At 44.5% G+C, this 23,704-nt stretch overlaps 1 protein-coding gene across 1 annotated transcript in view; it reads right to left on the bottom strand.

The window, feature by feature from the left end:
- The window catches only part of ZFAND4 (zinc finger AN1-type containing 4), a 41,216-nt gene extending 18,479 nt beyond the window's left edge, over positions 1-22,737 (bottom strand). The window contains exons 1-5 of the mRNA XM_088475753.1: positions 22,435-22,737; positions 18,670-18,955; positions 4,965-5,040; positions 4,784-4,851; positions 1,018-1,204 (exon numbers count right to left, since the gene is read on the bottom strand). Of these exons, the coding sequence (XP_088331879.1) occupies positions 1,018-1,204; positions 4,784-4,851; positions 4,965-5,040; positions 18,670-18,853 (515 nt within the window). The 5' untranslated portion in view covers positions 18,854-18,955; positions 22,435-22,737. The remainder of the gene's footprint in view (positions 1-1,017; positions 1,205-4,783; positions 4,852-4,964; positions 5,041-18,669; positions 18,956-22,434) is intronic.
- Positions 22,738-23,704: the final 967 nt, after the last annotated feature.

Genomic DNA, 23,704 nt, shown 5'->3' with positions numbered 1-23,704 from the left:
ACAGGGCTGAAGTAATTGGGACAAAGAAGAGGTGGGGATCACAGGTCATACAGTGTAAAAAAAAAAAAGAATCTAAAATTAATTTCACACTCCTCAAAATGCCTCATGCTTTTGGGGCCCTGGATAGCACCGAGCCATTCACTTCAAATTTCCACACTAGCACTTCTAAATTCTCGTTTTGACCACTGGGGGGGTGGGGGAGGTAATGCATACTACACAGAGAGATGTATCCGATCGGAATTAAATGTGTTCCTAGAAATTGTATGAAAATAATGCAGGAAGCTTTGCTCTAGGGCAATATTTCTCAAACTCTGTCCTTGTCGAACCCTAACAGTGAGGTGTTTTCAAGGTTTCCTCAGGAATAATTAGTACCACCAAAACTTCTGTGCTTGAGCTAGATTATATGGAAAACATTTTCTATTATGCTGGGTATACACGGGACGATAAATAGTTCATAAGCCAACAAATGATCTATCGCCCCGACCGTTGGCTCGTGTGTACACCCAATATATCTGTAAACGATGTATTTTACAGAAATATCGTGTTGGCCGCGCAGCACGACAGATGAGATGTATCTTGCAGATATATTGTTCACAACTGCCTGGGTGTACACATGACCAAGCGACCCATATGCTGGCCACAGAAAGTGGTTAAAATGGCGTCAATACTGCTTCCTCTGTCCAGACATATCGGTCGGCTGATTGGTAAGTATGCGCCTGTGCATACACACCAAATCGGTTGGTCGGCCAAGTGCGTACCCCGCATTAGGGTTCCATGAGGACCGGGCTTGACAAACACTGCTTTAAGGTATGCACTTTGCAAAATATTGCAGAGAATCCTTTAGACAAGTGCCACTAATATCAGCTGTCCTTTCTATTGGAAGCTAAACATCAGCTTGTATGTAATGTGCTGTTTCCTAGAGGTCACCAACTGGTATCAAATCCACAAGCCAACTCCCCCAAAGCATATCTGACTTGCAAAAACCGAGGCATGTATAAAGAAAAGAAACAGAATTACCTGAGAGATTCTGATAGCGGAGTTAATGTACCATCCCCTCTGTCCACCACACGGAAGAAATTCAGTTGATCACCTTCACGGTATACCAAAAAGGTAACCTGCTTATTTGAGGAGATCTTTTCCCACATCTCATCTTGCACAGGATCCATGTACTCGGCTATTTCCCTGATTGGATCCTCCAGAGGCACTGAACACCGCAAATAAAAAGGGACAAACACAGACAAATAGAGATGACTGCTCGAGTCTAACCTTTGGGCGTCTTCTCTTGGATTTGACCAACTAGTCCCTAAAGTCTACATTCTATTCATCCTTGCTATAATATACTCTAGCAATTTAGGCGGATGTTGATATCCTCCTACACTGGTCAACATGGGAATCTCATTTTGCATGAGGACCTTCTGGCTTATAGGAGGGAGGCGACCAGGCTTCTATGAGGAGTTTCTCCATCCTTTTCACAATAGCCCAGCATATAGAGTGTCATATCCAGCTGCTGTATATACACACCCACGTCTGCATTGTAAAACCTTCAGTCTAAATATTTTTTTTCTACCCATCTTGAAAAGTGCAAATGATTTATTTAAATTCAGCAGAGAGTCTAATGTTCATTTCCTGGAAGCTTCCATTCTGGGAACACCCTCTTCCTGTAATGCAGCTACTTTCCTCCATAATAAGCACTTCTATCTGCTAATTGTGTGAGATAGGATTGATCTACCAGGCAGCATTTAATCTTTAGCTAGGAAAAAGAAATAAAAACAAAATATAAAATACATTTTGTGTTATTTAGAAACACTATTTTGAAAGGAAATTATAACCTATTATACACTGTAATCACAGCTAAGGTTGATTTATTTCCCCCTGAAAGTCCCGTTTACATGGGTTGCACACAAAATGGACATATGGGGGTATATTTACTAAAGTGTGGGTTTTTAGAAGTGGAGATGTTGCCCATAGCAACCAATCAGGTTATAGCTATTATGCTCTAGAAGGTGCTAGTTAAATGTTAAGTAGAATCTGATTGGTTGCTATGGGCAACATCTCCACTTCTAAAAACCCTCACTTTAGTAAATATACCCCACGGAGTGTGTTACAGAAATTAGAGTATACTGCATATACAGTATATCTTACACACATGCGCACACACACTTCCAATACCTAGATTGTTCACATATATGGCAATTAGAATTAACCAATGCGCTAGGTTAACTAGGTAATGAGACTATGACACAGATACCCATCACAAATATTTTGAATGTCTACTAGAATGGTAACATTACTTTTCTTGTGTCCAGTCAGAATGCCGACATGGACTTTAGGTCGACAACTAATATGTATGTATTATGTATTGACTTTGTTCTAGACTGAAACAAGCACTGGTTGATTATTCTTCTTTTGTAGTATTTGCAGTGCCTCATACCTGTAATTGTGTTCTCATTCTTTGACAGCTTGAATTGTTTTATTATATGATTATTAGTCTGTGTCTAACACTCCATTGTGCTAGTCTTTTAAAATGTCTGTCTTTGTTTCATTAGCTGGTATTCCAAACTGACTCAGGTGTATAACAACCCTAATTGGTCCTACCGGCATATCTCAATTGCAATTGACTTTATGAGCACATAATCAGCACACCGCTCTTATAACAAGCATACCAGTTCTTTCTAGAACATTTAGAATTATCTACTTCTCATTAAATATTGTATATCTGTATAACTGGCAAAAACCAGTCAATAGACGTTTTATTGATCCTGGGCGGGTGGGATATACCAATACATGGGGGCTATAGACACTGGTGGGTGGATGGAGGTAATGCAACTGGGTCATTCCATAGTAACTCACGTTACAAAGTGACACAGCAAACAATTAGCAAATCCTGTTTACAGTTTTTTTAAAGCATGACCAGTCTTATTATCTCAGTAAATAAAATTAATTTCACAAATTCCTTTTGTGGTTGATAGCAAGTATATGCATGGCTATGTCACTTAGTAACATGAGTTACCATGGAATGACCCACTGGGGGTCTGTTGCTTCTGGGGGATTTATTGAGACTGGGGGAGGAAGGTACAGGTAATTTTACAGTGGGGGCCTATAGCCACAAGTACGAGCCACCCCCCATTCAGCGACAAAAGATCGCCCTCCCTTCGTCACTCCTTCCTCCAGCGTCAATGCCCTTCCCCCTTGGCATTGCCCCTTCCTCACTGCTAAAGCAGAGTGCAGTGGGGCGGCGTGAGTCAGGGGGTGCTGATCATCTGTCCCCGCTGCTGCAGCTGATCTCTGTACTCTTAGAGATCAGCCTCACAGTGCTCGAGGAAAAACTAAACTCCTTGCACTTTACATTTTTGGCACATTCGTCCAGTGTGCCGTACGGACGGCATTCTGAGACGCCATTTTGACAGTCAGAGACCGCTGACATCAATGCCAGGGGGTGGACGAGCAGGAGGAGATCAGTTCTGCACACATGCAAAACAGATTTCCTCATTCACAGGCTGGGGCAGGTAGCGCTGCATGAGATGTGACCCAGTCATCGAGTGCCCAGCTGGCATGACAGGTAAGTGGTTAAAGACACATTGGCATGACAGCTAGTCTTCACAGGAGGGTGGACAATAAAATACCATACTGACTAATTTTTCCTTACTTTACCGAATACACCCTTCAACAAAACTTCAATATTAAAATAAAAAGAATATCACTAAAAATATCATTTTAATAAACACCCACCCCTCCACAAAAGGGGTCAATCCTATCAGAAATGGCCACACTTTACGGCAGCCCAGATTCGCTGAATTTTGCTCACAGCCCCATAGTGCTCTGAGTAAAATTCTGCAAATTCAGGCTCGGATCGGGCCGCGGAGGGTGCGAGGTGGCGGTCCATTGCCTGCATTTTAACGCTGTTGCAACAGCAACTCACACCGTTCACACATAATAGCAATGACCAGAAAGTAACCATCTGGCACGAGTCATATTTCAGGAATCCCAGCAGCATGAGACAGTCGCAGTTTCACTAAACTGGCTCTGTGTACTTACATGTGCATGGGTTAATCTTTGAGACTAGCCTATGCTACTATAGGATCAACTGAATAGCTTCTGGTGGCCACCTACACTTGCTCACCACCACAGAGGTGGTCAACAGCAGAAGGGGCAGTTCAAAGAGAGCTGTGACCATTTCTAACACAGATGCTTCACTGTGCAGAGCCGAGGCTTTGTCCCATTAGCTACAGTGCTGGGAATGGACAAGGTGCTGTGACAAAAACCTGTCAGGTTCTCCTAAACTGCAGAGATACCGGCGTGGGACGAACATGGTTCTGCTTGGGAGAAGAAAAGGCATGGATGAGAGATGGGGGCAGATGTATTAAGCTCTAGAAAGTGGTAAATGACCGGCCAATCAACTCCCAACTGTCATTTTTCAAACACAGCCTGTAACATGAAAGTCAGGAGCGGAGTGGTTGGTCATTTATCACTTTCCAGAGCTTCATACATCTGCCCCATTAGCTGAATGAAAAGAAATAGGATCTTTATGGGCTAATTAATCTAAAGCTATTAATTTATGAGTGACCACCTTTTAGGTGAAACATAACAGTGCAGGGTACACTAGAAGGGATTGGTCAGTGAACCAAAAAAAAAAAAAAAGTTATCCCATTTGATTGGCCCTGATCTAGAGATTGGATATTCCCAGACATAGGTACTATGGCCAATTTTAAATAATTAGTACAGCATTTGATGCAAATTACAGCACATAATTTTGGTGCCTCGTGCAGAAATCAGCCGTACATACCTCTCCGGGTGTTAATTGGACCGCCTCTCATAGCCAACACCAACTTCAAGGTGCAACCTTCAGAGATGCTTAGAAGAGAAGGGAAAAAAAAAAAAAAAGGAAGTAAATCAGTTTTATGGTTGGTTTAAAATCAAATCAATGTCTAGAACACAAAGGCTTCAGTTTGGGGTCATACACTTACTTATAATCATTCAGGCAACATTCATCCTCTAGTTCCACATTGTTCCAAATTAAGTGTTGTTGACTAATGGGAATGCCTGGAAACAGGAATCAAAAAGTTAGAAAAAAATATAATATGTACTACAAAAACTTCAGTCCATGTACATTTGCATATATATGTACAAATTATAACCTTCATAAATGATATACAAAGCATTACTGAACTTACAATAGAAAGTATGTATAATATATATATATATATATATATATATATATATATATATATAACATTCATCTATCTACGGCACTGCCTGGGTTTTGATTCCCCTCTCTCTCTTTTTAGGAGTGCTTCCCCTACTTTTTTTTTTTCTCCGTCCTCTCTTCCTCCATCACCAACTTCTTCTCCAACTCTTTCTCCCGCTGAAGTCCTTTCCCCTCTTCCTATCCCCCACTACTCTCTTGCCTCCTCTCTCACTGTTCTCCCGCTTTCCACATTGTTATTTCTGATGACGTCATCCAGTTTGGTATCAGGGGCGGCAGAGGCCTTTGGATGTTGAACTCGCCGGTTGCAGCTGCATGTTAATAAAGAGCGGCGGCAGGTATGCACCGTGCACATTAGACCAAAAGTGCACGGCCCGCGTCTGCAGTCTAGCATGCTGCCGTAATTAAAATCAGGGTCCAAATTTATAATAGACATTATTCACACAAACCCGTATGTACAAAGAATATCAGGACCACTGTGTTGGTATTCAGTGTTCGCAAATACGCGCTATAGTGCGTATTTTACCCAATATTGAGCACTGGGGACTCACCTTTATAAAGTAGCCGGGTCCCCGGGGACACGCTGTGCTGTGACCAATCCCTGACAGCAGCACAGCGCATCCCCCTGAGAAAGACACAACGCTGTCTGTTTATAGCGGCCAATGATCCCAACATCGGCACAGCATCTGTGACCGGCGCTGGGACAGTGTGTTTGTTCCCAGCGCAGGGTAAGCCACCGCGGCGGGTACTTGGTTAAGGGACCACCTGGTCCCTTCCACCAGCGTCGGCGGTAAAGTGGCGGCGGGAGAAGCCTGGCTCTAGGCGCAAACTAAGTGGAGCTTGCTGCCCGGAAGCCAAGTAGCAGCGGCGGTTGTTTGGCACTGGCCGCGAGTCCAGCAGCCAATAGGAGGCAGACGCGACTAGCCAATCATGGCTCGCCGCGTCATGGCCCCGCCCACTCGTGGTGTCTTGAATTAGACGCCGCTGAGCAGGAAACTTCAGTCCGGCGGCGGAGAGGAGGAATGAAGACCTCCCGAAGAGAAGAGCGTTGCGGCAACAGTTCCGGCAGTCCGCGCAAGAGGCCAGAAGATTGCGTGATGAAGGAGGAAGAAAGGTAGAGGCAGCGCCGCTGGCCATGACGGGCCAGCGGCAGAAGAAAGAAGCTGAGGACCGGAGAGGACTGCGGGGGTGGAAAGAAAAAGAGCTAACAAAGCTCCCCCCCCGAAGCCTCTTCCAACGTACAGGCAGGCGGCCTTGGGCCACCGTTATTTAACTCCTCCCTAGACCACAAGGGTTGTCGTTCACTAGTCCCGTGGAATAAATTCAGGCAATAGGCCTGTGGGTATATAGGTGGGCACAAGACCCGGGCTACAAAAGGGGCATTAGGCCCAATTGAAGGTATCTGCACCACAAATAGCTGTGAGTGACATGGGCATTAGGCCCAAGTCACTAAAGGGCAAATAGGTGGGCCAATACTGGGGACAATGCATAGGGGCTCAACTACTGGGGGCAATGCATTGGGGGGATTACTACTAGGGGTAATGCATAGGGGGATTACTACTAGGGGCAATGCATAGGGGGGGGACTACTATGGGCATTAATGTGCGGCATAATGTGTAAAGGCCGAGCATGGCTGTGTGGCATCATTTGTAAGGGGTTAGGGGAGGTCTGAAAGTTATATGGAGAGCTCTAAAGCATAAATTATTATGGGACCCAGAAACGGTCAGGAAGGACCCCATTTTTTTTTTTAAAAAGTGGAAGGCCCTGGGACCCACATATTTTGTCACTCACTGCGATCACTGGGTATAAACAATTGCTGGCATTGTGACAATTGTGAAGATAAGGAAAATAGGAAGCACAAAGCAGTGCTCCTGTAACCCCAAGATTTAAAGACATCTACTTTAAGGGGGTTCACACAAAGCAAAAACCTAAAGCTGGCCACACACATGGCGATCTGCACACGATCAGCCGATGTGTACGATTTGTGTACGATTTCCCTTGAAACTCTCCCCGGCAGCTCTGCACACGATCTCCATATGATCTGCACACAATTTGTTGTCCAATCTTCATACGATCTCTCCTGCATCCAGACTATTACAGTGCACCGTGTCCTAGGCTGTCAGATCTGCCCTACTGCACGGCAGATCTGATGATGCGATGTGCGACCAGCGGGGACGCGCATCGCAACGTGATCGTGAGTGGGGACTCACGATTTGGCCATATTTTAAACAATCTATCGTTCCAATGTGTCGGAATCGGCCAGATAGGGTAAAATATCGCTATGTGTGTGGCCAGCTTAACACAAACGCTTTCCCAGCAATGTAGCAATGAGGCAATACATCCTCATTAGTACAAAGTTTGTACATAGACCAGATGAACACAATGGTTAGAAAAACCTGTACAAACGGCAAACAATTTATAACAACAAAATGCTCTCATTAGTATTTAGTTACTGTTTGCATTGCTCTTGTGGCTTCTTATCTCACAACATTACATGGTTCTTAATTACCATTGGCTCCTGCTCAACAGCTTAAATGTCAATGGTCTGAACAGATAGTAGCTTCAAGGCACAGTGGCTAATTAAAACCTAGTTACTCTTTCGTATTTTTTAAATATATATATATATATATATATATATATATATATATATATATATATATATATAGAAAATGGGGTGGAAAGGACAAGCGCCAAATAGTGTGATAAATTAAAAAATAATTGTGCCCGTGCTCAAATAATAATGTGCGTACCAAAAGATAAATCTTTAAGGCTTATCTGTAAATCTTGTCAGTCGATTGAGTATACAAAGCTGGACCCGGGTTACTGGTGCCAGATAGGACCTTAGTAGGGAAAGGCTCTTGACAGAGCCAGGTGAAGAAGAAAAATAATATAGTGTAGTAATTTCAGAATACTGAGTCTCGTAATAAATGGTTATGCGTACCCGATAGATTCTTGTGTAGATGCATATAGTGTTAACCTTTGGTAACTTTATCCAGGTTTCTTCCTTATTTTTCAGCCCCAAAAGTACCCACATAAAGTGGTGATGGTCTGCTCACTCCCCTTGATATGCGGTCTGTCACCCTTGTCAATATACGAGCCAGAGAGGAGGACTTCATATATTATTTCATCTACTTATTATACAATCCAGGAACCACTTCTCCTTTGTTGCAGCACAGGACACAGCCAGACACAGTCTCTCTCCCAACCCAGTGTGTGTGCAATCAGGACAGCCCTGTACAGTGTGTGTGTATATATATATATATATATATATATATATATATATATACACACACACACATCACAGAATCAAACTGGGTTATGCAGGGATTACCACTGATCAACACAAAATATTCTGTAAATACAAAAAAACCGTAGCACACCAACCACCAAATGCTAAAGCATTCCCCAATTACCTACAAGAGTATAGACAATGAACCCAGTTTCTAAAGACGCAACCGTATACAGATTCCCTATAAAACACATTGATCTGTGCAAATGATTGAGTTTTTATTTTTAAAACAAACAGTTGAACCCCAACCTTACAATAGGGAGTGGAGCACACATCATTTTGCCGCTGCTCGCTCTTATTACAAGCAGACTGCAAGTGTACGCAAGGGAGTCAATGGTTCGTCTTCTACTTACCCACCCTCGGCCAACACCATGTCATTACAAATGGACTTAATCACCGAAAAGTGTCCCCAGGTCAGAAACTCCGTACTGACAGCAGCTTTGGTAAGTTCAAGCACATATTCTACCTTAGAGCATAGGAAGAGCATTTCAGCTGTGCAACTTCAGAGCAGAACAGTCGTGTTGTATTAATAGTTGTACTTTGATCCGACCTGGATACTGTTAGGGATACAAGAATAGTGTCTTGCGAGGGTATACTTGGCCGAAGATAATATATTATTCTTGTTTTGTCTTCTGCTTAAAAAGCAGATCCTGGTTTCCAATTCACTAAGCATTGCTAAAACATTGATTACTAGAATATAAAAATTACAGTTCCTCTAAAGAATAGAGATATTTTATGGCAAAAATTAAGGGAAATGAGTTTTAAAAATGACCTTTGCCAAATGCAATTTTTAGAGAGGAGAGTTTTCAATGTACAGACGTCAGCGGGGGAGCATAAAAACCAGACTTACTGGAAGTAGTGTTTACAATGATGCCTAGTGACAATACAATAATCAGCACACGTGAGAAACCCAAGTACACAATGGCTGTAGATGCTATAAGCAAATATGGCCACCCAGTTAAGCTTATGGGCCAAAGTGCAGTATAGACTAGTTCATATGGGTCCTGTCTTGTAGCTGTTAAGCTGTATGAGTTTCCTTAACTCAGCAGTATCTCACGTCGCTAACTAAACTATTTTTAAATGGATTTGGTATTATCTAGCTATGACATATGTTGCCCTTTGTAGGGGGTTCATTCATGAAATTTGCATGAAAGAAAACACACACACACACCTGGAAGACCTATACCATATGCCAAAACTGACTCAATGCCCTGCCTTCAACATATTTCCAGGGAATTCAAATGGTCTATGAATGCAATACAAATGGTCATCGGTGAACATCATTTAAATGCCTACTGTAAATAGGAAGGTATCCAGACTATAGATCTACATGAAAAAGGTCGACAATATCTAGATAGACACAAGGGGCCAAATGTAATAGGGTGAGAGTTTAGCAGTAAAATCTCACATTGGTTGAGTTTTATCTTCAAAATGGGAAAACATCTGAATGAGATTTTAAATCGTGAGAGTTTTTTAAGTCTAAAAAAACATGCAAGTTCACTCTGTTACTTTGTTTTTGGACACTATTACATTGACAAAGTTTAAAAAGTGTCAGAAACTCTCACTTTTCTAAACTCTCACCCTATTACATTTGGCCCAAGATGTTAGACAATAGGTCGACAGGGACAAAGTGTCCACACACTAAGGGTCAACACGGAAGATGGTCGACAGGTATAAATGGTCAACATGGTCAAAAGGTTGCCTTGAAAACAGTTGAAACTTTTGTTTTTAGGGTCTTACCGGAGGGTTAAGGCCCCTACACATTAGACGATATCATGAGCGATTTGGCCGATTCCAACGCATCGGACGTAAGGTCTCCCCCTAAAAGCACAACCAGCCCTGGAATTTTCAGAGCCAGTCCTGATTGTGAAAATACAGGGGACAGCTACCAGCGGCCCCTTAATGCCCCGCATGCTGGTACTTTTAGTTCTCCAAGTACTAGCATGCGGGGGAGGCTTGCTGGGACCTGGAAATTTCCAGCAAGAGACAATATTTTTATACAACACTATACACAACGGGTGTCGGGGATAGCCCTGGGCTATCAGCCCAGGCCCTTGGTGCCCTGGAGAGGGAGACCCCCACCCCCCCAGGGATCCCTGGCCTGGGCTGACCAATGGTCAGGCATAATGCTTTGGCCGGTGGACCAGTTGAAAGGGTTCCCCTGGCTGTTGCATTACACCCCTGCTAGAAAGAGTCCGCGGCTGGCTATGGAAAATACAGGGGACCCCTACTCATATTGCCCCCTGTATTTCCAAAACCAGGACCGGCTTGCTGAGCCCAGTGCTGGTTGCTCTAAATCCAAGGAAGCCCTACGTCTTTTGTCCCCTATATTTTCACAACCAGGACTGGCTCTAAAAAGTCCGGGGCTGGTTGTGCTTATAGAGGGGGACCCACGTCTTTTTTTTTTCTTTGGGGGGGATTTTCTCACTGATCTGTGCATGCATCTGTGTCATAGTACAGCCCATTATTTAAATTTGGGCAGAAAACTTTAAGATGGTCGTCAGGTGTTTGGGACAGCAAACGATATATCATTAAGGCTCTAACGATTTGGAAATCGTTAAAGACGAACAATATATTGTTTTGTCGTTCGTAATATTGCACAGGGTGTATGCACTATATTATCTGTCCAGGTGTTCAGGGAAAATCATTAACGATATTGCATCATTAGCAAATAGTTTAATGTATACCCAGCTTTAGGGTTAGGCACTTACCCCGACGGTTAGAGTTAGGTAGTAGAAAATACGGTTAGGGTTAGGCACCAAGTGGAGGGTTAGCGTGAAGGTTAGAAAACAAATAAAATAATATGTCGACTATTTTCATGGTGACCTTTTGACCCAGTTGACCTTTAGTGTGTCGACCTATTGACTGTCTAACATCTGGGGTCTATCTAGACATTGTCGACCTTATTCATATAGATCTATTATACCACATCCAAATAGGAAGCGGTAAATATATACTGCAGTTAGTGGGAATTCAATTTGCCACTGGACTTACTGCAGGTTTTTACCTTCTGGTTTAAGTGCCTGAAGTTATTCAATTATATCCCGCAGTAAGCCCCATATAACACGGTAAACCCAGCATCTCATGCACGGTACCGCATAGGTTCCAGGTTAAGTGCCTGGAGCTATGCAGTTACCGCGCACAGTAAGTCCCGAGGGGAGCGCTTAAAGTGGATTTCTGTTTGCACCCTCCTGATGTGCGAGCAGAAATCAGTGTTAAGTTCACACTCGGGCTTGCTGCACATGGTAACTGCATAGCTCAGGGCACTTAACCCAGAATTGATGCCTTACCACGCATTAGCAGTGGAGCTTACTGCAGGATATAACTGCTTTGGGCACTTAACCAGGGAGCTAAAAGCTTGCGGTAAGCCCTGTGGCTAATGGAGTTCCTCTCCTAATTTTTTCATCACACATGACCCTGTGACACAAGCTAGAGACTTATGGGAGAACAAACCTGCCACAAGTTTGTACGTACTTGCCAAGAGAACAAAAGTATTAGGTCATGCCCAACACATACAGAAAACAGGAAAAGAAAAAAAACCTAAAGCAATGTATAACACATTATAAGGCTGATTCTGAGGTGAGAGCAAAGCAAAAAAAGGGCAAGTAACTCTGTACCTTGACAAAACCATGTAAAATGTGCAGAGAGATTTAGATTTGGGAGGGGTGTGTCTAAACGCTAATCTACATTAATTTTTACATAATCTGTCCAGCATTTGTGGGCTGCATGAAAAAATTAGTTCTGGTAGGCTTACCTAGATAACGCCTTTTCTTCGAGGCCCATAGGGTACACAGGGATACCATGGGGATATTATGGTTGGAGACCAGGCACCAAACAGTTAAAGCTTCAGCTCCCAGGATGCCTTTGGTCCTCCTCCATATATACACAGCCCCTAGCAATAGGATTTCAGTTTAGTTAAGAAGCCTCAAGGCAGGAGAAGGAAAGAGAAGGAAGAGCAAATTGAACACCAGAAACACTCACACAAAATTAGGTAATCTGTGACCAAAAGAAAAAATTACCCATGCAGCCAAGTGTGTCAGGGTGGGTGTCCTGTGGATCCTAGGGACCTCGAAGAAAAAAAAAAAAACAGTTATCTAGGCAAGTCTACCATAACTCAAAAATGTTTTCTTCAGGGTCCATAGGGATACCATGGGGATGTCCTAAAGCAGTTCTCCTAGAGAGTGCTTCTGAGCAGAAAGGAGAACTCGTCGCCCAAAGGAAGCATCCTGAGAGGCAAAAGTATCAAAGGCATAAAACCTAAGAAAAGTGTGGACAGAAGACCACGTACCTGCCTTGCACAATTGTTCAGCAGAGGCACCACGATTAAATGCCCACAATGGCCCTACAGACCGAGTAGAATGTGCCGTCGCCATGCTTGGGACAGGGAGATCAGCCTGTGTGTACACCTGAGAGAGAGCGCAGAAACCTGTACTCTCAATGTAGCCAGGTGGAGACCAATGTCTAAAACAGCCTGGAGAAAAGCCAGTATCTGGAAATCCTGAATACCTTAGGATCATACTTTCTGGGGGTTCACCAATGACCAAAAGAATGCCAAACCCTGTAATAGATACGGATAGAAGCAGGCTTTCATGGCATAAGCATCGTCTGAATTACAGAACTGAAAGCCAGATGAGGCAAGTCCGGATGCTGGCAGGGACCCTGCGTCAGCAGATCCTGCCATAGAGGAAGAGGATACGAACTGTCTATGGATAGATTCTGTAAGTCGGTGAACCAGTGATGTCTGGGCCAAGCTGGAGCCACCAATATTACTGTTCTGCTTTCCTGTTTGAATTTCTTGAGAACTCTTGGGAGGAGATACGCCAGCTTGAAGTCCCATCTTACTGCCAGTGCATCCACAAAGGCTGCTGATGGGTCTCTGGACCTGGGGGCCTTGTAGTTGTGACGTGACACCATGAGATCTATTTCTGGTAGACCCCATTTGTTTACCAGGAGCTGAAACACTGTCCTGGCGACTTAGGAAGTCTGCTTCCCAATTGCGTACTCCCGGCATAAATATTGTCGATAGCTGGAAGATGACGTTCTGCCCAAATCAGAACCTTTGTCACTTCTTTCATTGCTGCATAACTTCTTGTGCCTCCATGATTGAGGTAGGCCACTGTTGTCGCATTGTCAGACTGGATCTGGACCGGCTTGCTCTGGAGCAGGTCCTGTGCCATGACAAGTGCTTTGTATGCTGCTCGCAGTTCCAGAATGTTTATTGGCAGATGACTTTCCTGATTTGTCCACCTTCCCTGAAAGGTGTGATGAACTGTCACTGCTCGCCATCCCCGAAGACTGGTGTCTATGGTAAGAAGCACCCAATTTGGAATCCGGAATGGGCGGCCTTTGTTCAGATGATCCTTTCTCAGCCACCACAGGAGAGAGTGATGAACCTCCTGAGTAAGAAGGATCCTCTGGGACTTTATTTGATGATACTGTCCGTTCCACTTGGAGAAAATCAATTTTCGCAGAGACCTGGAATGGATCGGAGCATACCCCACCATGTCGAAGGTGGATACCATTGATCCCAGGACCTGCATTATTAACAGAATGGATACCCTTCGTTTGTGAAGCAGCTTGCGTATTTGCAACTTTTCTGACACCTCCTGCTTAAAACCCAAAAAGTCAGAAGGATCGTGAATCAGCTTGCGTATCTGCAACGATAGGGACACAATCTTGTCCTCTGGCAGAAACACCATCTGTGCCTGAAAATCCAAAAGAGCTCCCAGATGTACCATCTGCTGAGTTGGAGAAAGTGATGATACCTTCCAATTGCTAATCCAGCCGTGCTTTTGTAAGCAGGCTATGGTCAGTTGAAGATGGTTTTGTAAAACAACTGGAGTCTGTGACATAAGAAGGTCGTCCAGATATTGCAGAATTCTGACTCCCTGATGCCTGAGATAGGCGTCGTGACTGCCATTGAAATTGGTAATGTTTCTGAAGGACAGCAAACCCTAAAAATTGCTGGTGGGATGGTATAATAGGAACATGCAGATATGCATCCTGAATGTCGAGGGAAACTATATAATACCCCGGCTCCATTGCCAAAATAATTGATCGGAGAGTTTCCATATGAAATGTGGGTACATGGATAAACCTATTGAGGGTTTCTAGGTTTAGTATAGGGCATGAGTTGGAATAATAACCCCTTCCCTGTTGCGACACAGGAATTGGGACTATTATCCCCGCCTGCAGCAGTGAGTGAATGGCCTTCTAAAAGGACCAAAGCCTTACCGCATCTGCTGGAAGATCTGTGCAAAAAACTTCTGGGGAGGATGCCTCCTGAAAGTGAGGGCATAACCCCGAGAGCGCACTTCTCGGACCCAGGCATCTATTTGACACGAACAATCCGTAACTGAAGAAGTCGGCCTCCCACCCTGGGATCCCCCAGGAGGAGGCCTGCCCCATTAGGCAGAGTGCTTGTCGTCCGGCTTAGAAGCTGGACGTCTTGCCGGGCTAGACCTCTTAGTATATCGCCTTGATATTTTGTGAAAACTAGACGTCTAGAGGAAGGCTGGTCCCTTGCTCATCCCTGAGAACGGAAGGACCAAAAATAAACCTGTCTAGATATTATAGGGTGCCGTAGATGGCAGACCTGCTGAGTTTGAAGCTGCCAGAGTAGCTATCATTTTATCCAACTCTGCTCCAAAATGTACTTTTCCAAAAAAAGGGTAAATCTTCCAGCACCTTCTTTGATCCTGTATCAGCTTTCCAGGATCTAACCAAAGGGCCCTGCATGCCAATATTGAAGCTGCTGATGCTTTAGAAGCGAAATTTCCAGCATCTACAGCAGCTCCTCCCAGATAGGAAGCCGCTTCCCGTATATGTTCTCTGGTAGCATTTGGTAGAGAATTTTCCAATGCTCCCATCCATTCTTCAACAGCCTTGGCTACCCAGGCTCCAGCCATAGCTGGACGGGTAACAGTTCCAGATGATGAAAAGATCGTTTTGAGGACATGCTTCAATCTTTTTAGCCATGGAATCCTTCAGAGAAATGCTGACGGAATAGACAATGTAACATTTCTGATTAAATGTGTCACATGAGCATCCACAGTAGGAGGTAGCTCTCGCCTTACCTGACATCTCCGTACATCCAGTTGCAGTCCAGGTAGCAGCAATGCGGCTAGCAAGCTTTTCCGCGACCTGCCGAAATCACCAGCCCAGATACTGGGTTGCGGCCCGGCAGAGGTAGATGGAGTCGCAGTATATGCGTCTTAATACAGACACTTAGTACTGCCAACCCAAAAACATAAAATAAAAGCTTAGGACTGCCAAAGCAGTCCCCTGTTCCAAAGGTGCATCTTGATCTTGCCGCACCAGACAAACAACTGAAGTCCTATGGCTAGGGGCGGGGTATATTTGGAGGAGGACCCAATGCATCCTGGGAGCTGAAGCTTGAAACTGTTTGGTGCCTGGTCTCCAACCATAATATACCAATGGTATCCCTGAGGATCCCTATGGACCCTGAAGAAGAAAACAGCCAGTACAAGTATTTACCCTACATACATAAACATACATTTATTTCTTTATGTATGTAAAGAAATGTATGTGCACTCATCGCATTGCAAAATGATTTGTTCCAGATGCAAAGTTGCTTGCTTTTTTTTTTTTTTTTTTTTTAAATGTGCTCTGAAGTCAGAATCAGGCTCTATGTAACAACCAAACCAATAGCCTGGCTATACTAGACTGCAAAAATATATCTGCGGTTATTTCCACAGCTCTTCTCTGCTGATAATTCGGTTTTTAGACCGAGGTCACGCAGTGATTGGCTGTTTGGGACTGCCTGGGGCTGTTACTGAGGACCTCATCAGCGGCAAATGGAAGAGGGTGTTAAATTGTGAACAGGAGAGATGAGGAGGTGCGGGAGCTATTGGCAGTGCGGGGAGAGAAGATAAAGGCCCAAGTAACGGGCACAGTGAAGGATGCCTCCATTTACAGCAATATTGCTAAAATCCTTGCTACAAGGGCGGTAAGAAAATTCAGTAGCAGATGGTAAATAGGCCTCCCTAGTCACCCAGATAGTCTTGCCACGTCTGCGGTCTCTAGGCCACATTGTACCACAGAGGTAATCTTCAATATAGACAAGACGCTCTCAGAAAGGGGCTCTCTGAGCTGGGATCCGGGTTACACCATTGTTGAAAAACCCAGGTTAGAGCCGCAAGTTTGCCGGCATGTATGTCTGAAAGGGGCATTATTAACCAATTAATAACAGGAGGGTTTCCCCTCCATTGTGATCAGTACAATTTTTATGGTGATGGGGATTCCAGTCAGAATTTTGATAAGACAAATGTCGATGTGATCATACTGTCGACAGTATATATATTTTCATGGTTAAGCCAAAATGTGCAAAAAAAAACAAAAACAAAAAACAGTCTGGTGATGACATTATTAACGTTATGAACATTTTAACCATGTTGACATATTGCTTGTCCAACTAATGTCCATATCAACATGTGACTGTCGACCTGCCGTACTTCTGGTGTCGACAGTTCATACCACCCCCACGGTGATGTGCTTTTTAACCATTAGGGGAAAATTCAATAGGCAGCAAGGCAGAGGTGCCAGCGCGCCAACCAGCTCTTCAGCAAATTGCGACCCACCGAGGTGCCCAGGAATATCTGAGATGCTGGGTTACCTGAATAAGTGATGTGTGCAGTCGCACCATCATCACTGATTGAATTGTCCCCTTAATGTGAATTTTATATGCATTTAATGGCAAAAGGATTATGTTCCACAATTCCTCCTGCAGTAATGTTCCCGCTAGGCTGAGTTAGTGGGACGCCATGCCCTGCCAGATTTGAAAGGGGCAAAATGCGCCCTGCCCCTGCGGCGCCCCGCTAAAACAGCCTGCCCTGTGCCTTCCCCACCTGCGGGCCACAGTGTCCCGCGGGTGGGAAAAGTTGCGGTGACCGATCTCCCCCGGATGAATAGATGCTGAGCAGAGACTGACACCCCAAGTAGGAAAGAGGAACTGCACAGGTTGTGACAGATGCAGGGTGCTGGAATGAACACTAGTGTACTGTACAGCTGACTGAGCCGATATAACTGCAGCTATTGCTGTGACTTGCTGTAGATGCAGACCTAACTGACATCACCATGGTACAATAATAACTGTGGCAGGTCTCACTGTCCACATTCCTCTCCTGCCTGCAGCTTTAGGGCAGGTGCTGACCTCACATACTGTCATTGGGGTTACCAACTGGGCATCTTGTGTTCCTACTGTACACAAATCCTTATGATACACTGTGTGTAGTGATCACTAAGCAGCTTACCCAGACTTGTCATGGGGCCCAACCAGAACCATGTGTGCACTACAGAATTGTTGTGTATATACTGCCCTTTGCAGAGTATAAAAATGTGGGGACAGAGGGTCAAGGTGTGATATATACACTGAGGGTGGGATTTATAACTCCCTTATTATGACCGCCAACATCACTTCCGGAATCACACCCCAGAATACAGTGCGAACACTCTGGGGCGCATGTGCGAGGAGGGGAAGTTAGTTCCCCTCCAAGCACTATGTGGGTGATCTCTGCAAGTGCAGAGATCAGCTTCAGCAGGAGGGACTGATCATCATTCCCCCCTGACACACGCTCTGCATAAGGGGGAGGGGGGCTAATACAGAGAAATATGACTCTAGAGGGGGATAAAATAATAAAATAATAAAAGTAAAAACATACTGGGAGGGGGAGGAGGAGGAGGAAGAGGGAGGGGCATAGAAAAAGGGTCTTTTTACCAGGAGGGGGGGGGGGGGGGAGGGTTATTTTTTTTCTTACTATTAATGGGGTAAGGGGGTATTAGGATTTATGATCGGGGGGGTTCTATTGGGGGCCTAAGGACACAGGGGGGATATAATTAAAAAAAAATTATATATATATTTTTAAATAAACTAACACACAAATTCATATTAGCCTTCTTTATGGGTCATTAGAGAACAGTTAGACAGACACAGGATACTGATAAATGCAAATCTATCAGGAATGTGTTTGTGAGACATATTAATGTGCACAAAAAGACTTGACATAGCATCTAGTCATTTGACATTGAAAGCCTCTAAATAATACAATGAAAATAGGCATTTCATAATATTATAATAAATTAGTCCATCTAATTAGAATCAACTGTGCTGACCCTTCACTAGGAGGTTAGCCAAACCCAAACAGGAAAACAAAGTTACCTTCCAGTCTCTGAATTCTAGCCTTTACACAGACCACAGTTTCAAAGGGTGACACCCGCAGCTCAAAGCACGTCCCTGTAAGTGTTTCAATTAATAGTTCCATTGTCTCATAAAAAGGTAGCTTGTAGTGGAGTGATCCGACTTTATCTTCATTAAAAAAAGGAGGTTCCTTTTTGTTTGCCATTGCACAGGATATAAAATTTGGAATATGTATAATTAAAGTTAGGAGACGTCAGAACTGCAGAAAATTTGCATATTATTATGCTCCATTTTTAAACGTGTAAACCTAGAAAGAGACAGAAATAAACAGAGAAAATTAAAGAGTCATTAGGCCTGAGCCTTCCAGCCAGGGAAAAAAATAAAGTGTATTTTAATTTCTCTTAGATAAAACATAAATCAGCCTTATTCACAAAGTTCTTGGTCATATCCAGGTCCAACAAAACATGAAAAACAGTAATGTGTTTAGTAAGAGTGGATTCACTAATAAAAGTCAACTGACAGTATAAACCCCCTTTAATATTTCAAATACTGGTGGTAGTGCACCCCCAAATCTTTTCTGCTCACTTGCTACGGAGGGTGGTGCGAGTGGGAGTGCCAATAACCCATAACTTCAATAAGTGCTGTCACCCCAGCACCATACTTGTCACAGTATACCGAGCCTCAAGGTTGCACCTGTCACAACCCGTGCAGTTCCTCACGCCTGCCTGGGGTGAGGCTCTCTGCTTTGATGTTTCTCGCACACTCTGGATTGTTTCTCAGAACTTTATTGCATCACCTTAGTGTGCTAGAAGCATTGAAGCATAGAGTGACACACCAGGCAAGAAAGAGGAACTGCACGGTTATGGTGGATGCAGTGGCTCATCCACCAGAGATAGCCAGGATACGACTGCTTTAGCAGTCAAGTGGCCTCCTCTACTGGATTATCTAGGAGATTCAAGCATTTTGGAGAGCTCTCCTGGACTCCAGAAAGAAATTAGAACAAGGTTCCAGATCTATTCACTTCCCCCAAGTGGGTAGTTAGGGGGCTTGATGATGCGATTCGCTGTGAATTGCGTCATTGTGGCCTCACGCTGCACAATGCCACATACCGTGGTATTATACAGCAGGGGACAGGGCTATGATGTGCTTCATGGTTCCAGGCCTCTTGCGGGTAAATCTTAGGTGGCATCTGAAATCGTGCCTTTTCTTCCTTCAAAAACTGCAACAAGATTACTGTACACTATGGGGCATATCCAGGGCTGGCTCCAGGCACGCTCAGTGCCTGTGGCCGCACAAATGCGCTGGCTGCGGAAGATCCCCGCCCTCCACCCACCCGCTGCTGTAATTATTTTATTTAAAGCTCTGGGGGAGTGCGCAGTGAGGGAAGGGGCGGAGAGGGAGCACGGGACAGAGCTGGGTGCCGAGACACCTAGCAAGAGCCCTGGGCATATCCAATTAGGCTCGAGGTTTACCGCATGGGGAACAGCTGGAGCTACTCAATTATTTACATTTTCACAGCACGGTAAACTCTTGTGCAATGTGCGATAACCCATAGATTCAGTATAAAATGCAGACTCTATGGGCTTCCCTGCGTGTTAAATAATCCAAGAAGGTGCATTTTAACACCGACATTCTACACTCAAAACATGCTGCCTGTAAAAACTGCCACTAAAGACAATTAGGGATGGACTGAATCTAGGATTGAGATTGCAGTTTGGGCAAATCGGAATAGTATTTAGCAAGATGGGTTTACAGTGTAAAACAGTTCATGTGTAAAGTTATACAGTGGTTTTTTAATGATTTAGGAAATGTATGCATAGAGGTGAATTCAATTAGCCACGGTACTTTACCACTGTCTAACTGATCCCGGGGGCCAATTCAATTAGCCCCAAAGACTCTGAATTTATCTGGGTTGTGGCCTAATCATGGGAGGAGTGGCCATGTCCCCCTTAGGAGGAAAAAAAAACGGGTGCTCTGATGTGGGGGGCTCTGTGGGCCCCTCAGCCAGGGGTAAATCTAGGAGGGATCAGTGTGATCGCACCCCCCCAGAGGAAAGGAGACTGCTGCTGCATCCCGGCACAAAAGCCTATGCCAGAATGAAAACAAGAAAGAGGTTTAGTTTTTATCGTTCAGTGATGGACAACAGACAGTCCACCAAGCCTTTATTTGCAGCTCCCAGCTTCTACCTGCTTTGATGTCATATGTTTGATATAGCTTGAAATACTTGTTTAAAAGGCCTGCTGGTATGTTATTACAGATAGGGGTCTCTTATTGATCAAATGTATTCATTAACTTACTATAATGAGTGGCACTTTTGAAGGCCATCCAATGTGGCCACCGAAGTGAATCAGGTTGTCTATTACTTATAATTGATCAAGGACATACTTGGTTGCCAGCAGCTTACTGTTAAGGTTTTGTTTCCACTGTTGATCACCATTCCAACCAAACCGCACCACTGGCTGCTGCACAGTAAGTTACACCAGTCACCAATGAATGCTTTATTATTAGACAACCGAGCAAATGATTTGGTAAGCATACACACTTACCAATCGGCTGTTTGATATGTCTAGCCAGACATCACAACTGGGCGGGCATTTAAATTTGCCCAGACAGTTGTGACATCATCGTAGCTGGTACCTGCTGCAGAGCCAATGTGATATATCTGAGAACAATATCATTCACAGATATATCGTCATATATTCAGATGCACTAAACGATAGATAGGTTAGAGGCTGTAAAGAATATATTGTACAATGTGTACCCAGCATTACAGTAGACACACACTGCCTTTCCTATCCTCACCTACAATTGCTATGCAGATTCCTTATGCAAACTCACCTGTGCAGGGCGACCTTAACTACATGTCACTGTATGCATCATTGGAGGAATCATCAGCTGAATGTACAGCGCTGCACAATAGGTCAGGGCATTATAAGTGCTAATAATAAGCTGTGAAACACTCAGGCAGTGACAACACTTATAAACCATTTCTATGTCACCATTATTCCTGTGTAACCGCCACCAGCAATGGTCTTACAGCTGACACCACTCCTGTGACCAAGACACACTGTGTCACACTCACTGCTCAGAATGTTTTTTTTATCTAGCCGTAAAAACGTGGCATTGAAAAAAACACCAATCACCTAATCACAGGGCCGTAACTAGGGTAGTGCGACCTGTGCCATGGCACAGGGCACTGTTTGGGCCTGTCAAATTTCTTGTGTATTATCATTCTCATTTGTAGCTTCCTCTTATTTTATCCCCAGCATCTCCTGGCTGCCCCAGGAGTACCCCTATCTCTTCCCTGGCCCTTTTTCAGATGCACGGTCTTATGTCCCGATTTAAAAAATGGGGTGGGAGGAGCTCCAATGCTCTCTCTGGCACAGGGCACCAAAAAGTCTAGTTATGCCTCTGACTAATATGAGAGAATCATTACACTGTGACAAATGTACTGTACAGGGTCACTAATTAGACTGGTGGCTCCGGTGATCATTGGCCAGGTAGAGGCGGCTCTAAGTCAGGAGGACACCGTCAGGGGAGCAAGCTCACTGCGCCTGGCTACATGAGGAGCCCACAAGGCAGGAAACAATAGGAGTAATGTGCCTGTATACAGCCTGCCTCCACTATGACACAGCCATTCCAGGGTCACAGATCAGCTCCCTCTCAAACACGCCAGTCACACTGTATAATAATCATCCAGACGACCTACACGGTGTAACCAAGGCCAGGCAATCACCTGAAGAGCTTACACTCTATTCCCATTGTCTAGCGGAGGGCATGACCTACCTCAGTGTGTCAGACTGTAGGTCACTCGGCGAGGGGCAGGGACACAGGGGGCAGCGGTGGTGGCCCACAGAGATTCAATGATGGAGTCATCGGACACACACCAGATGGCCTCTCCCGGCACTGCGCCCCCGCCAGCGCTCTGCTACCTTCGGCGGAAACACTAGCACATCACCCCACCCACCATATAGATAGCAGAGCGGGCACTAGGACCTCCCGTATCCTACTCCTACTACCCAGCGACGAACCTCAGAGCCCGCCTCGCCTTTGTGACGTCAGAGACAGGCAGAACAGTTAGCCATACAACGTCAGGAGTACACAACGGCCTGGGGGCTCCTTAGCTGCGGCCAATTAGGAAAGTGGGCGGGACTATGTAGACAGTGGAGGGAGGTTACCACTGGCAGGAGAAATCGAGAGGGCGTGTCTGCCTGTGCTTGTTGTTGTTACGAAGAGACCCGGACGTTAACTCGTGTCCCTAACAACGGGTATCACGTGATTTACCTCTCTAGTCAGGTGGTTGGCACGGTCATGTGACCACAAATACTCTACTGTAGACTTGTATGTAATCGTGTGTGTGTGCATCTGTCACTTGGCAGTAGTAAGTGGTGCAGGCTGGTGCCGGTACCAGAGTGGTGACTAGGGGAAATTGACCAAATCTAAGATAGCTATAAAGTACCAACCAATCAGCTTCTAATTGTCATTTTTAAAGTACTGCCTGTAAAATGATAGAAGCTGATTGGTTGGTACAGATATCTCTCCAATTTATCTCTATCCCGGATTTGATAAATCCTCCCCTCAGTGACAGACAGGACTGTACTAATATTTACAGGACACATGGGTAAATGTATCAAGAAGTGAACCAGCAGGGAAGTTGCCCATATCAACCAATCAGCTTCTAGCTACCACTGTATAGAATAGAGTGTACATAACGCTGATTGGTTGCTATGGGCAACTTCACTTATCACTGCTTGATACATCAACCCCATAATATTCACTAGGTTCAGATGGCCATTGCAAAATGGGTATCGAATAGTGGTAGTGTTGCCAATATAGCAACATTCTTTGCAATGTAATGTAGCTGTTGCAAGGTAATTAATTATTCAATAGTTTAATCATCAATGGTTGTTTAGTGCATGTGTGCAGTGGCACCCAGGATATTTGTGCAAAGGAGTGCATTTAATCATCAGATGGCCTTTTGAAAGAAGCATGCAATGGTACAAACCAACCCAGGTGGGTAGAGGAAAACCTAAATGCAGGTAATAACACTGGTAAA

The sequence above is a fragment of the Taudactylus pleione genome, unplaced genomic scaffold (assembly GCF_031769625.1).
Source record: "Taudactylus pleione unplaced genomic scaffold, aTauple2 ptg000016l, whole genome shotgun sequence".
Taxonomy (NCBI): Eukaryota; Metazoa; Chordata; class Amphibia; order Anura; family Myobatrachidae; genus Taudactylus; species Taudactylus pleione.
This window is presented reverse-complemented; position numbering and strand designations above follow the sequence as displayed.